The sequence below is a fragment of the Monocercomonoides exilis genome (genome assembly GCF_001643675.1).
Source record: "Monocercomonoides exilis strain PA203 chromosome Unknown scaffold54-601524, whole genome shotgun sequence".
In the NCBI taxonomy this organism is placed as follows: domain Eukaryota; phylum Preaxostyla; order Oxymonadida; family Polymastigidae; genus Monocercomonoides; species Monocercomonoides exilis.
This window is the reverse complement of record NW_027150599.1, coordinates 485,778-502,025: the sequence shown is the minus strand read 5'-3', so window position 1 is coordinate 502,025 and position 16,248 is coordinate 485,778. Positions and strand designations below refer to the sequence as shown.

At 32.7% G+C, this 16,248-nt stretch overlaps 2 protein-coding genes across 2 annotated transcripts; both read left to right on the top strand.

Annotated features, from left to right (window-relative positions):
• Positions 1 to 397: 397 nt before the first annotated feature.
• MONOS_4907 (uncharacterized protein) lies at positions 398 to 2,942 on the top strand (the record flags this gene model as incomplete). Its single annotated transcript, XM_067875015.1, has 3 exons — positions 398 to 449; positions 549 to 2,871; positions 2,922 to 2,942. Exons 2-3 carry the CDS (start codon positions 571 to 573, stop codon positions 2,940 to 2,942), a joined length of 2,322 nt encoding a protein of 773 aa, XP_067720403.1. The 5' UTR covers positions 398 to 449; positions 549 to 570.
• Positions 2,943 to 5,282: 2,340 nt separating this feature from the next.
• On the top strand, positions 5,283 to 8,786 carry MONOS_4908 (uncharacterized protein; the record flags this gene model as incomplete). The annotated part of the gene is made up of 2 exons (XM_067875016.1): positions 5,283 to 5,593; positions 6,026 to 8,786. The coding sequence occupies 2 exons, from the start codon at positions 5,283 to 5,285 to the stop codon at positions 8,784 to 8,786; spliced, it is 3,072 nt and encodes a 1,023-aa protein (XP_067720402.1).
• Positions 8,787 to 16,248: the final 7,462 nt, after the last annotated feature.

Below are 16,248 nucleotides of genomic sequence, written 5' to 3'. Positions count from 1 at the left end.
TCAAAACAAAGTTTATTTATTATCTGAAATATTTATAGATTGTTTGAAAACGATTTGCATAATTTATTATGCAAGAACTTATTTTTTCTAAAAGTTATTTTCTTTCAAATAATCGAAGGCTTGGAGTTTTTTCAAGAACGATGATTTGTATGTGCTATAATTTCATATGTCTAAAAATTTTTGGATGAATAGGTTTTATAGCATTGATAAGTGAATATTTTGTTTGCAAAAATATGAAATCAATTTCTTTTGAACGTTAATGGAACTTAAAAAATATAAATTATTAAATGAAATTCTCATAATAACTTGACATTAAATATTAGAAAAAATCGATTGCATTTACTGAGAAAATTCCTAAATTTCTGTTTTTTGGGAATTTTCATCGATCTGTCTGACCATTATTAACTGTATTTATTGTCATTCTTTGTAATTTCCTTTTTTCTGAAATAGTATACAAATTTTTATTTATTCGAATTTATCTTTTATACATCTTTTTATTTTTCATATTTATCGTTTATGATCAACTCTGAAACTTGATTCTTCATAAGATATTTCAATTTTTACAACATAATGGCAAAATCAAGTTCCGATTCATCTTCCAGTTCATCTAGCGATAGCAGCTCTTCAGAAGAGATTGTAAAGAAGACAAAGGTCACTAAAAAGGTTACGAAAATTACTCACCCGCCATCTAAGAGAATGATTGAGGATTCAGATAGTTCCGATTCTTCTGATTCTTCATCATCAAGTGACTCTTCTAGTTCATCTTCTGAATCGTCAAGCAGCAGCAGCAGCTCTTCAACCGTTAAAAATGTGAAAATGACAAAAGAAAATGAAAAAACAGTAAATCCAAAAATCGAAGCTAAAAAGCAGTCAAATTCATCTTCATCGGATTCTTCATCTGACTCATCTTCATCAAGTTCATCTTCGTCGAGCTCCTCCGCTTCGAGCTCGTCATCTTCGAGTTCTTCTTCATCTTCAACAAAAGGAAACAAAATCTCAAAAGCAATCAAGAAAGTTGAGGAAGCCTCCAAAAAAGTTAAACGCCCGCGTCCAGGAATTCCAGTGAAAAATGAGGATGACACAGACGATTCTTCCTCAGAATCTGATTCAGACTCAGATTCATCAGATTCGTCGTCGTCATCATCATCTTCTTCGTCTTCAAAGAAATCAGCCAAAACAGTATCAAAAGCAGCTCCATCTGCAACTGCCTCATCCCAGCAAAAAATGAAAGAAGACAAAGAAGCAAAGAAAAGTTCATCTTCTGATTCTGATTCGTCTTCTTCATCTTCGTCATCATCTTCCTCTTCTTCCTCTTCTTCTTCATCTTCCTCCTCTTCATCATCAAAAGCAGAAAACAAACCAGCCCCCAAAACAACCCCAGCAACAGTTGAAGCAAACGAGAAAGTGAAACGCCCACAACCAGGAATCCCTTCAAAGAAAGCAGAAAGTTCTGATTCTTCTTCATCATCATCTTCTTCTGACTCTGATTCTTCATCTGATTCAGATTCAGATTCGGATTCGGATTCTTCAGATTCTTCTTCTTCTTCTTCTTCTTCCTCCTCCTCCTCCTCTTCCTCTTCAACAAAGCCAGAAAAGAAAGAAATACCAAAAGAATCTCCCATCAAAGCTAATTTGGATGAGAAAGTGAAGCGACCGCAGCCAGGAATCCCTTCAAAAGCAGACAAAAATGCAGAAAGTTCTGATTCTTCTTCTGATTCAGATTCAGATTCATCTTCTTCTTCTTCCTCTGAATCTGATTCTGATTCATCTTCAGATTCATCTTCTGACTCAGATTCAGATTCTTCTTCTTCCTCTTCTTCTTCCTCCTCCTCTTCTTCAAAAGCTAAACCAGCTAAAGTTCCAACAGAAATACAGAAAATCCCGTCAAAGAGAATGAAAGAAGAAAAAGAAGAAAAAGATAGCGATGAATCATCATCATCTTCTTCTTCTTCTTCTTCTTCTGATTCTTCTGATTCTTCTTCTTCTTCCTCTTCTTCTGATTCATCAGATTCTTCTTCTGATTCTGACTCAGATTCTGATGCAGATGAAAGCTCATCAGAATCTGATAAAATGGAAGAAGAGCCAAAAAAGGAAGAAAAAAATGAAAAGAAGAAAGAAGAAGATGAAAAAGAGAAAGAGAAAGAGAAAGAGAAAGAGAAAGAGAAGAAGCAAAGACCAGGAATTCCTGTGAAATCTGAAACTGACACAGAAGACTCATCTTCTGAATCATCATCTTCTGATTCTTCTGATTCTGACTCAGATTCTGATTCAGATGATGATAGCTCTTCTTCTTCCTCTTCCTCCTCCTCCTCCTCCTCTTCTTCTTCTTCTTCCTCATCTTCTTCTTCAGTCAAACCAGAAAAGAAAGAAGAAGCAAAAGAAACAGCCAAAAAAGTGAATGCAAACGAGAAGGCGAAGCAAAGTCAACCAGCAATTTCTGCAAAGAAAGAAGAAAGTTCTGATTCTTCTTCTTCCTCCTCCTCTGATTCATCTTCCTCTGATTCTTCCTCTGATTCTTCCTCTGATTCTTCCTCTGATTCTTCCTCTGACTCATCTTCTTCTGACTCTTCTTCCTCCTCTTCTGATTCTGATTCTTCAGATGAATCAAGCGAAGAAGAAAAAGAAGAAAAAGTCTCAAAAAAACCAGAAAAGAAAGAAGAGAAAAAAGAAGTACCAAAAACTGTTGTTGCACAAAAAGTGAGTTCAGATGAAGAAAGCTCTTCTGATTCGTCTTCCTCCGATTCTTCATCAGATTCAGATTCAGATTCAGATTCATCTTCAGATGATTCAGATAGTGATTCATCATCTTCATCTTCCTCTTCATCCTCCTCTGATTCTTCTGATTCTGAATCAGAATCAGAATCTTCTTCAGTAAAGAAGAAGAACAACAAAATGATATCAAACCCAAATCTTGCTCCCAGCTCATCCCCAGCCAACAATAACGAGTCATCTCCTTCTCCCTCTCCCTCTCCCTCTCCCTCTCCCTCTCCCTCTCCCTCTCCTTCTCCTTCTCCTTCCCCTTCCCCTTCTCCCTCTCGCCACACCCCCTTCCGCCGTGTCGATCCGTCCAAGTATGTGATTACTGACCCGCGGCTGGCGGACAACAGCTTCGAGATGAAAGGCGAGGCGTGGGGCAAGAAGGCGTCGGAGAAGCTGCTGCAGACTCGGGGAAAAGGATTCAGGGCAGCGAAGACGAAGCTGAAGAGAGGGACGTATCAGGGAGGGCAGATCGGGATGGGGATCAATTCGGTGAAGCTGGGGGATGAGGAAGAATAAAAAAAAGAAAGGAAAAAGGAAAGAAAAATAATAATGAGAGAAAAATGGAGAAAACATAAAAGAGAGCATCAAAAGCGAGAAATAAACATTGAAATGAGCATCTCAATGGCTTTATTTGAATTTTTGGTTTCTTTTTCTCAGAATGATATTCACCATGTGCAAATACAATTTTCATTCAAAAAAACTATTCTGCACACACATCAACATTTGAAGCCTTTTTGATAAAAGCACTGACAAAATTATCATTTCATTTTCATTCTGACAAAATATTAATTTTATTATATTTTTAACAAACACTCATCATCATCGTGAATTCCCCCCAAAACAGTTATTCATCAGAAACAAATAAAATTCGAATTTGAAAAAGAGACAGTTTGACACCCAAAAAGGAAATGAGAAAAGTTATCAACATCCTGTTAATTAACAACGAGTCAGAAAAAGAATCATTTTAAAAACTGAGTGTTGAATGAAGACTTTTTGTCTTTGAAGCTCAACAAAAGATATCAAAAACAAGAAGGAAAAGCAAAATAACAATGAAAAATAATCACCATTTTGAGAGATTTGTTGGACAGATCGTGTCTGTTTTTTTGTTCAATTGAGTAGATGAGGCAGCCATGAAGACTTTCCAATTCTGTCTCAGTAACTTCACTAACATTCAATTTGGAATTGATTGATTTCCAATCGAGGATATCCAAAGCTGAAAAAAGTGAAAGATAAGTACTCCATTTGTTTTTTCGATTGTGATGTCTTGTTCTTCTTTGTTTTTTTGAAAGAGTTATCGAATAAGCAATGATATTCTCTTCTTCTTTTCATTCCTAAGTGCCATCAGAATTATTCGCTTTCCTGTTGTTTTTCATTGAAACCAAATCAGATAAGCTCACAAAGAAGATGTATTTTTCATGATACAATGAGAAAGCCCTCTTAATCGCGATTATGTCTTCCGTCATCTGAAACATCTTCTTTCAAAACATTTACTGTGCTCAATGGATCATTTCCCTCAAATCCTCATTCTTCATCTGTAATCTCTTCAAAGACTTCTATCAAATTCATTTCTTTGCCACACAATTCCTTCAAAAAAACATAAGAATAAGACAGCTGAAAAAACAGAAAACATATGATCGATTGCCATTGGTATCAGTTGCTATCCTTTTATTTGAATAAACTGCAATACATTAATTATCTTGAGATTCAGCTTCCGACAACTGTCACTGAAGCAAAATGGCTGCACAAAGCCCTTTATTCTTCTCTGCTTCGAATGGAAGAAACATTTCAAGGGTTTCAAGAAAATACTCGGTGCTGTCCAACTCTGGAAGTTTGCATTTGGAATGAAGTTCCGAAATGACTAATATTCGATGACACTTTATCTCAACAACAACTCATTCAATTTTTTCATCATTAAAAGAGCTCTTCCTGAGTCAGAGTTTTTATTTTGTTTTCTACTCATTGCTGTTTAAAAGAATATTAAATATGAAAATCTAATAATGATTGATTATTTCATTTCTTTTGAGAAATTAATGTTGAATTTTTCATAAGGTTTATCAAAAATTATTCATGCATTTTTATTCCACTTTTTTAATATTACGTGATGAAGAAAAGAAATTTGAAAGTGAATTTTTGTTTAATCTATCAACAAAAGAAAATGAATTAATTTTGGGAAAGGTGTTATTCGCGTCTGAAAATATGTGATTTGTCATCGAAAACATTATTTAAAAACTATATCTTTTTTTCTTTTGATTAATGTTTGTATCAAAATGAAATAAGAAAACATTCAATAAAAATATGTTATGGGCGCTAATTTGATGTTTGTATTATTTATTTTTTTGATCCGTTTTCTTCTTCAAAAAAAACGATTGACGGAAGTCATTGATATTTGAATATGTTTGTGATTATTCCTTCTTATTTCAAATATTCACCCGTTGGAACCAAACCTTTGAATGACTCTGATTTGCGTTTGTATTAAACAAAAATCGATCAATTGTGATCCTGATCGAAAAACATCAAAAAGAATGCTCTTTGTCATTCTGACATTTGCATTTGCAACATCACAAGAATTGAATGAAGAAAAACCTTACACAGTTTATGTGAAGCAAAGTGGAAGTGACACCAACACTGGAACATCAATCGGTCAGGAAATGAAATCATTGAAAAGTGCCTATGATCTTCTGGGAAATAATCAAGCATGCAAGATCTATGTTGTCAATGAAACAACTGCATTCAAAGCAGAAAAAATAATATTTGGAAAAAGTTCAGGAATAACCATTGAAGGAGTAAACAGCGATGGAAATGGAAACACAATGGTTTCAATGGATTGTGATGTGTATGCAGAAGAATATTTTTTCATGTGCAGGGGAAAGGTTGAATTCATATATTTGATATTCTATCTTCCTATATCTTTGAGAGAATTTGGCAATTGTGCATTTATTTTCGGAGATGATGGAGAACTAACAATTACTAACTGTCAACTTATTCGGCCTCAAACAAATAGCCAAAATTTGGTATATCACCTTTTAGATTTGCGTGGGGGAAATTTGTTCATGAATTCTGTTGAGTGTGTTGATAAGAGCAACACTGTCATATTTTCACACCAAGTTTTTTTTACGTATCTTACAAAAATAGTTTCGTTGATGAACGTGAGTTTGAACAAAATTTCAAGTGGTGATGGAATTGTTAGCATAAATGGAGACTATAGCAATAACAAGTTGGATGTCATTTTGAATAACTGCAGTTTCACTGAATGTCAAACAAAAAGGGAAGGAACATTGTATGTTAATTGCTATAACAGTGAAATTACATTCACAGTTGGAGATGGAGGCGTGACATCTTTCACGTCATGCAGTTGTTCTGATGGCAAATCTGGTGGAATCTGTTTGTATGGACCAAATATAACATCAGAATCTCAACTGAAATGGCCTTCAGATGGAACGAACTTAGTATTTCAGGATTGCAAATGTGGAGAAGGACAGTCAAAAAGAAATATTGTATTGTATTTTGTTTTGAATAATGATTATTTGTTCAAAGATATAGCAGATACAATGAAAGCAAGTTTTGCGGCCAATTACACTAATAGAGATAACAATGAATTTATAATTTGTGGAATCGATAACGCAGAGATCGATATTGTCTCTGAGTACTACAGCATCGTCACAACTTGTTATGTGAAAAGTGGTGCAGAAAATGGAGATGGATTGAATTTTGATTCTCCAACGGGGTCAGTGAAAAAGGGATATTGTTTATTTGCGGATGATGTGAGTTTTATTGGATACTATATCAACATAATTGATGCTAAAGATAAATTGAAAGCAGAACAAATCGCATTCGACAAGAATGAAGGAGTTACGGTTGAAGGAATAAACAGCCAAGGAACTGGGAATACAATGGTTTCGATAGATTGTAATGTGCATTCAGATCAATATTTATTTTCATGTTTGAGGAAAGTGGAATTCGTGTTCTTGGCATTCTATTTTCCAATAGCATTAAGCGATGGATATCACTATGACAGTGCCTTGATTTACGGATGCGATAGTCTGACAATTAAAAACTGCCAATTTATCCGGCCATCAACAAATCGGGAAAATGTGGATTATCACCTTGTTCTTTCGGAAGATGGTGATTTTTATATGGACAATGTTGAGTGTGTTGATGATAGTCGAAATGTCTCATTTGACGATAAAGTTTTTAATATAAGATATTCAAATACCGTTTCATTTACAAATGTGACTTTGAAAAAAATTTCAAGTGGCAAACCTATTGTTCAAATATATGGAGATAATGTGGTGGATGTCACTTTGAATAACTGCACTTTCACTGAATGTCAAACAGAAAGTGAAGGATCATTATACATTTCGAGCTATAACAGTGAAAGCACGTTCACAGTGGGAGATGGAGGCGTGACATCTTTCACTTCATGCAGTTGCACAAATGACAAATCCGGCGGAATATATTTGGACATGCCCAACATTCAATTTGCATCTCAACTTAAATGGCCAAAAGATGGAAAGAATCTTGTTTTTCAGAACTGCTCAGCTGCTTATAATGGAGAAAAGAGAAATACTGGATTATTATTGGCGATGAATTATAACTTTTTGTTCAAGGATATTGCAGATTCAATGAAATTAAGTTTTGCAGCTGATTACACAAGAAGAGACAACAGGTGGAATATTGTTGGATGTGATTTGAAAGTTTATCAACTTTATGATTTCACAAGCACATATTTTGATCCACCTCCCCCAAAACCAGATAACATGACAAGAGTGTTTGTCAAAAAAGGAGGGAAGGGAAATGGAGTCGATGTTAATTCAGCAATCAACAGCATATTCGATGCATATGAATATTTGGAAAAGAGTGGAAAATGCTTCATTGACATTATCAAAACTGCAGAATCTGTGAAGGCTGAAAGAATCATCTTCTCAACCAACTATGGAATAACAATTGAAGGAGTTAACGAAAATGGAAAAGGAAATATAGAAGTGGCAATTGATTGTGATGTTTCTGTTTCATCAATTCTCTTTTCTTGCCAGAGAGTTGTGGAATTCAAGTATCTGGCATTCCAATTCTCTTCAACCGAAAAGAATTGGGACTTATTAATTTGTGCTGGATATGATTCAACATCATTGAAAATATCAACATGTCGATTTGTCAGAATTGGGTCACAATCACAAGAAGGAATGAATTCAAATGCTGATGGAGACAACCCCTTGGCAAGCAGTCTTGTGAGTGTGACATCTGGAAGTGTGGAAATGGACACGGTGAAATGTTCAGATGAAACCTCATTTGTGTCATTCTCTTCATCACCATTTTCATTTTCTGGAGCTAGAGAGGTGTCATTGAGGGGAATGGACATCAGCAAAGTGAATGTGGAAAGTGGAGCAGCAATCAGCATCAGTGATGGGAGCAATTCATCGTCGAAGGTGTCAATCGAAGGATTGAATGTTCAGGAAGTGAAATCGGAGAAAGGAGCAGCAGCAGGGTTGGATATCACCCTCAGTTCAGAAGAATCAAGAGTGGCCATTGGAAGGTCAAGCAAATGTTCATTCAAGTCGTGTTCAGCACCAGAAGGGAAATCAGGAGCAATATTCATAGAGATGCCCAAGGCAACATCGAATCTGAAACTCCCATCAGAACACAACCTGGAGATCGACAGCTCAAACACAGCTGGCTCAAAAACAACTTCTCTGTTCATCATTGCCCCAGACTTCGACAAGTTCTGCAAACAAGAAGATGTCTTTGCGTTTGCGAATGACTTTGATGAATCAACAGCTGGGTGGATCGAGGGAGCAATTGATGAAGAATCAGAGCCTGAAGATGTGTATGAGAAGTATGTGAAAGTGAGACAAGAGAAACTAAAAGAACAAAACAAAAAGAGGATGGCAGGGATCGTTGTTGCCATTGTTGTGCCGATTGTTGTTGTTGTGGCAGCTGTTGTGGTGATTGTGATTGTTGTTGTTGTTGTGAGGAAGAGGAGAACAAGAATTGAAGAGAATGATGACAAGGAACAAGAAATGAAGGATTAATGGAAAGTGGATTTTTCTTTTTGAACAAAAATTGTTCTTGTGCTTCCATGTGTATTCATCTTTTTTAAATTATTTGCCTTGTTTTTTTTATTTTTTATTATATTTTTATATTTTATTTTATTTTTTTATTCTATTTTTTATTTTTATTTTGTCTTTTTAAATTCATGGTTAATCAAGAACATAACTTTGTCAAAAGACAAAAGAAATGTTAATCTTTTTTGTTGAAGACAAAACAAAATTGAAAGAATTTAGAACGGTTATGTCTAAAAGAGAGTTTTTTCTTTTAACGAAAAAAAGATCATGGAAACAACAAAGAATGAGTTTATTATCGAAATGAACAAAAAAATTGAAGTGAAAATGGTATTTTCCTCGATTCACGAAATGACTAGTATTTAAATGCAGTTGAATAACAAAGCAGACGAAAGAGCAATCTGTGAAATAAGATTCCATTTGGAAAATGAAACAAAATATAAAACTCAAAAAAGAAAAAATGAAACACATTTGAAAGAAAATAACGAATTGAGTTTGGTTATTCACAAAAAACAATGGCTCTGGAAAATTTTATAAGATTTTTTGCGTGAATAAAGAAAGACTGACAAAAAGATTGAGAGAACAAAATGAAAGATTTAGAAAAATAACAGATGTTAAAAATTCTCAATCAATAAATGAAACTGAAATACCTTTCCATGAAAATGTTTTCTTGTTTGTGTTTTGTTGATTTCCATGTTGATTTGTTTTGGAGTCAGAGATAAATGATGATGAGAAATTTTATTTCAGTTGTTTTATCTCACGATTTTCGTTATGTTTTGAAAGCATTTGCACTTATTGTTGTGTTTCGATATAATTTCAAATATTAAACTCGATTATATTTTTCAGTGATGATGATTCTCATTTTCGTAATTCTCGTATTTTTCTTTCGTGTTGTTCTCCAAATTCTATGTTATTATTCAATTAGAGCATTTCAAATGTTCATTCGTAGCTCGACACGATAATAAGAATAATTGTGACAGTGAATTTTGTTCAATGACCCAATTATTGAACAATAATCTGGAGATTGTGCTTTGAATAATGTGGATAATCTGATTGTCTGTTCATTTATAACTATTTATTTCATATGTTATATTTTGTCTTGTTTCGCAAACGAAATTGTCACGCTTCAATGAACCATTATCAAAAAAGAGGGGAATAAATATTTTTATTGAAGATGGAACTTATATCTGTTGGAAACAATCTTTTTTTTTCAGATAATAATTGTTTTTTGTTTTTCGAGAAAGAAATTGACAAATCACAAAATCATATTTTATTCACACTCAAAACCTGAAATAATCAGATCAAATATCAAGTCTTAAACAAAACTCTAAAAAGTGACAAAACCCGGGAATGCCCAATCAATTGAAAAGTTTTTCAATTGTTAACTCCACTTCCTGATTTCTTTTTTATTTTGAATTAACAAAAATAAAAAAAAATTATTTATTTGAAAAAATGTTCATTCAATGTTTTTTAAAAAAGTTTTTCTTGATTTCAAATGAAACGAGCATATATAATCACAATCGAAAAGAAACATTCGCTGATACGAGACTATATGAAAATAATCGAACAAAAAGAAAATAATTCTATAAACAAGTAGCAAAATAAAATTGTTTGAAAAGAAAAGACGCTTTCAGCTGAAATAAAATAGTTTTCCACATTTTGTTTCAAACACTTGTTTTCTTTTTTGTTTTTCTCCTGAAAACAGAAAATGTTCATCCATTTCTTCTTCATGAGTTTGTTCTGAAATCTTTTATTTTGTTTTCCCATCACATTTATCGACGTTTGCTTTTCTCTATGACATTTGCTTTTGTAGACTATCTTTCAAGGTGCAGGATACACATTTTTCTTTTTCTCGAAATTTAAAAAAATAATAATAATAAAATACTCATTTCATTCTAATTTCATGAAAATTTTCAAACCTTCTTCACTTTGTTCGTTCTCCTGAACAAAATTATCACTTGTCAAAACTTTCATGTTTTAAACTCCATTTGAAGCACGGGCCGATGAACTAATTGAAGAAAATTTTTCGTTTGACAACTGATTTGGCAATCGATCCAAAACAACGGAAGGATAGAAGGGCTCAATTCCACTTGCATAGAACGATTTTTTTTATAGTTCTTGGTTCCAACGCAGCACTCAAAACATCTGCCAATGATGACACAAGAGTTTTTCAATATGACGATATTCCACTTTCTGTTGGAGGCAAAAAAAATGAATACAGTCTTTTTTAATTTAAGCAAACACATAGTTATTAAGCTATTGTGTCAAATGTGTGGTGTGCGAACGAAGAATAATAATTTCAATATAATGTTCACGATTCCGTGCAAAAACATGCGAGCAAAGCCTCGATAAACGCCCATCCATAATAATAAGCACCTATGCTTCCGATCCATGTAATTCAATTCTTTTTTTGTTTACTGTTGGTTAAATGTTTTTCATCATGATTTGTTCGCAGTCATTTTTTGTTCTACGCCCGCTTCCGTTGGACACTATTTCTAGTCGTTTATATTTTTTTACTGCAAGATCTTTTGGAACAGTTTTTGAAGGCCAAATCATCACTGGATTAATAGAAGATCCATCTGCAAAAACTCCAAAAACCAATGTTGCATTTGGCTGAGGAAGTTTGTAGTGTAACATTGTGTCTTCTTGATCTGATCGTTTGACCACGAAATTGTCATCAGATTTTCATTAACTGACACCTGTTTCGTCTATATTAAATATCATATCAGCGGAAATTTTGTTTGTTTTCAGTATATCCATTTGAAATGAAAATAACTTGGAAATGTTTGTCGTTGATGATGAAAGCAACCTTTTTGTGTCTATGGATTTTGGTTATACCATTTGCAAGGCAATGGTTTTTTTTTTGAACCGTCTTGTCCATTTTTCATTAATTTCTGTCAATTCGCTGTTATCATCCTTGTTTCGGGTTTTTCTTTGCAAAACATTCTCGGACTGAAAAGACGACATCAAAAAAGGAAATATAAATATCAAAACAAAAACCAAAATATATAACTGATATCTTTGAATGTTATTTAATCCGTTGAAAGTGAATGAGATTTGGCACAGTCTTCTATTTCTTCTTGTTCCTCAATATTTAAAAAATTCGGTCTTCCATTATGTTGTGGATCCATTCCCTGTCTCAAAGTTGATGTTAGTCGATATTAAGCTGAAGAAGAAACCAAGCCTGATGAAATAATGCTTTTGTATATAATCTCTTTTCTTGAAAAAAAAATTTCTTTTTTCAGCTTTTGATTTTTATTTTCTAAATTCTTCAGTGGCAAAAACTTTTGAAAGCTCTGAAGACGAAGGAAAATAAGACAAATTGAAAAAAAAAAGCAAACATTATGACTTTGTGATTCATTCATTTTATTGAATTAATTCAATAATATCATCATTTTGAAAAGAAGTTAAATATAGCACTGTTGAAGAACAAAAGGGAGATGTTTGATTTTTTCAATATCAAATTCTTCAACTTACTTTTTCTTTTTTGAGTTTTTCTTTTGATATTCCCGGGTTTTGTCCCTTTCCCGGGCTATGTTCATGTCTTTAATTAACATCTGTTTTCATCACTTTTTTCATCACATAAACTTTATTTTTGCCTCATTTTATTCATTTTCCACACATACGATAACTGCATTAAATTCAAATAATCACTTATTATTTCATAATATGCAAATCTTTCAATGAAAAATCGTTTTTGATAAAAAATTTCGATTTATTGATTTCTCAAAATTTTGTTTGAATAAGATTGAATAATATATGTGTGATTATTTTTGACATTGTAATGATTCATTCAAAAAATTCGGATGAAAATAGTTCCTTGAATATCTGCAAAAGAACACTTAAAAGAGAAAAGGCTTGTGAAAGACGTCGTCATATTGTTTGAATCAAAAAATTTTGTTTTGAAAATAGTTGTGATGCTTTTAACATGAAAATGCAAAATATCTCTCCAATGACAACCAACCTTTGAAAAATTGACATTACGAAAAAAGTTATGATTTCAAAAATAATCACCCACATAGGTACATTTTTGTCGATGAATAGTTATATTAAACATGTGTTACAGATGGAAAAATTTTTTTCACGTCCGTCAGTCATTAATTGAATCCGTCAGTCTTTATGAAGTTTCCAAAGATAACTTGGATTTATATATTTCAATTGTTTTTTCAAAAAATCTTTATTCAATAATTATATTTAGCAATTTTTTCACATTATTTATTTAAAAAATTTTTTCTTTTTTAAAATTTTGGTGAAAAACCATAATGACTTTGTGAAAGTAATTCTTTCAAAGATTTCGATTTTATCATCAAATTATGCTCTAAAAGAGATGCTTTTTCAAAAACATTGATATTTACATGGAAAATATTTTGAATTCAAATAAATACCGATTCAAGTTTTTTGTTTCTTCGGAATTGTCAGTTTGCCTTTCTTTGCGCTTATTAGACCGTTTTCATCCACATTTAACAACTGCTCGACTTTATTTTACGAAAAGCATTCGATTGAAGTTCAATTTATTGGGTAAAAACTTGAAAAAGTTATTAACTTCTTCTTTTTTAAGCTAAAAAAGCATTTTTGCTTGGATTAAATACATAGAAACCTTGAAAGTATATGAACAGTTGAAATAGATTTATTATTTAATAAATGATTGAACTGATGCCTTTTCTGAAGACAATGTTTCTTAATCAGCAAATTGCGAAGTTAAAGATAAAAAAACGTCCAAAAATAACTTTCATTTCACTTATTATTTCTTTCATATCAAAAGCTTTTTCTCTTCAACGACAATTTTTTTTGTAAGAAAAAATGAAATAAATCTGACAAAATTTTTTGTGGAAATTGGATTTTTAATCACAAAAAAGTGAAAATTAATTATATTGTGTATTTGAATGAAAAAAAGTTATGATGTTTGAAAAGATAAACAAAGTCACATTTCACAACAAATGTGTAATTTTCAAGCGTTTGGTCAAAAGAAAGTGAAGCAAATAAATTATGATGTGAAAAATTCTTTTGCAAAGAATCTGAAAGGAGACAACGAAGTTTATTTTGATGATAAAAAAGATTGAAGAATAACAGATATAAAAATTGATAAATATTGATTCAAAAATGTTGATTATAACACATAAGTATTTTGTGAAGATGAATAATAGAAAGAATGAAAAGAAAGAAGAGTTTTGGAGGATATATGAAATGAACAGGAAGAATGACAACGATATAGTGTTTTGCCCATTAATAGGAGGATGATAATGTTGAAAGTTTTTTGAACTTCTGTGAGTTGCAGTGGGAGTTGACGAATGAGAAGAGTGAGGCAATGCCAATTCAGATGGAGGCGTTCTGTTTGGAAGAATACGAAAAATTTGAGATCCATAATCATTGCTCTTAACATGAAGTTTTGATGTTGACGTGCAGCAAACTGCATTGAGGAAAAATGAATTACTTGAGGTAAAAAAATGAGAAAACGAATGTGATTGAGATGAATTCACTTTTTTCAACTTAAAAATTTCTGTTTATTTTATTTTGCTTGTAAAAAGAGGAACATTCATGAGGTTGTTATTTGAAATTGGATATTCAGAATGAACGGAAAACAAGTTGAAAAAAAAGTTTTGATAATTTTTTGTCTAAGAAGAAGAAGATAAAGATAATGATGAACATGAAAATCTTATTGAATTTGATCATGTTATAAATATTTTGACACTCACTGCGATGACTGTGATAACGATGAAACAATTCGATATGTGAACAAACTTTCAAAAAGAAAACAAAATGTCCAAAGGGCTTTTTATTTGAAAAGATTAACGGAACATTATTGAAGATGAAAAACAGTTTTTCAAAGAGATTGCGAATGAAGAATGAATAGCAAATGAATCCGTAAGCATGCACGTCAACAACTAATTTATTGGTGAAAGCAAAGTGGATGAGAAGAAGGTGATAAGAACAGTGTTAAATGTATCAAAACAAGTGAATAGAAGATTTCAAATATTTGATGCCTTCTGCGTTATTCAAATCTCATTCTCTCGGTCAAATTTCATTCAATGACCTTTCAATGCTCATCAATCTCACATCCTAAAAACATTCGTTTTTTCCCTCAGTCTTCTATTAAGAATCCTTTTCGTTTCCTTTTTTTCAATAGAATTATTAATTTTCACTTTATCCAGATATTTATCTTCAAAATATTCCATTATCAACACTGAATTTTATATTTCTGGTGCAGAAAACTCTGGTTGAATTCGAATTTCATTCTCCAGTCAGAAAAGTTTCTTTATTTTGTGAGAAATTTGTTGATCTTCTCCATAAAAATTTTTGGACATTAAAAGAAAAAGTTGAACAACTTTATGCATCGCAGCTGTGAGGGAATATGGATTTTATTGAGGTGCGTGATTCATTCATCAATGTGTTTGGATAGGGACGGATGATTTTTGTGATGACACAGGATGATGGAGGAGATAAAATGAAAGAAGCTTGAAATGAAGGAGAATATTTAACACTTGAATTTTCTGAATTACAAGGATGTGCATTGAATGATTGTGGATGGAAAAAAAAGTATTCTATATTTGTATTCATCGCGAATGAAGAATTATGTTCGTGTTTATTGTGGATAAAAGGAATTTGATGAGTTGAGATGGAGTGAGGAGACAGAAACATGGAGATATGTGGAGCGAATAAATAATATTTTTTTAGAGAAGGACAAGAAATGGAAAGGAAATGGAGAGACAAGGGAGGAGATGGCTATATTAAAAACACACTCACGGAGAAAGGGGGCATATGCGGTGGGCTATGGGAGATTATTGTGAAAACATGAGCTGTTAGGGAGGAAACTTTGGAGTGATTCATTTAGGAAGAGATGAAGAAGAAAGTGAGGGAAGTTTTTGAGTTTTCACTAATTGTTTAGAGGACTGCTTGTGCGCGCCTTGCATTTGTCATTCAAGGGATGGATGTGGATGCTGGGGAAGATGGGAAGAAGGAACATTAATACTGACTCTGCATTGATGAAGTGAAGGCAGATGTGCAGCAGGGATGGAGCGAGATGAGGGGCTGACCACAAGATGAAGTCGATCATTCGATACAGAAAAATGATGGAAGCAAATATTTTAAATTGGGAGAAGAGATTTGAAGAATGGGGAGATTGAGAGTGAAGGAAAAAAGAATTTTGTTATTGTTTGCGGAGGAGATAACGGAAGTGTGAGAGATGTGCGTTTTTGCAATGAGAGAAAATGAAGAGAAGAAGAAGGTGATGCAGTAATAAGGGATGGGAAGGGATTATTCTGATGAAAAGAAAATATTCTGACATTATTATTGAATAGAGTTTTTGGCTTGATTTTAGTGAAAGCATTATTGATCACAGGACTTGAACAATTATTATTTAATGAAGCAGAAAAGAGGCAAAAACGAGAAAGATGAGCTTTGTTGGAAGAAATAAATAATATTTTCAAAAGAAGCA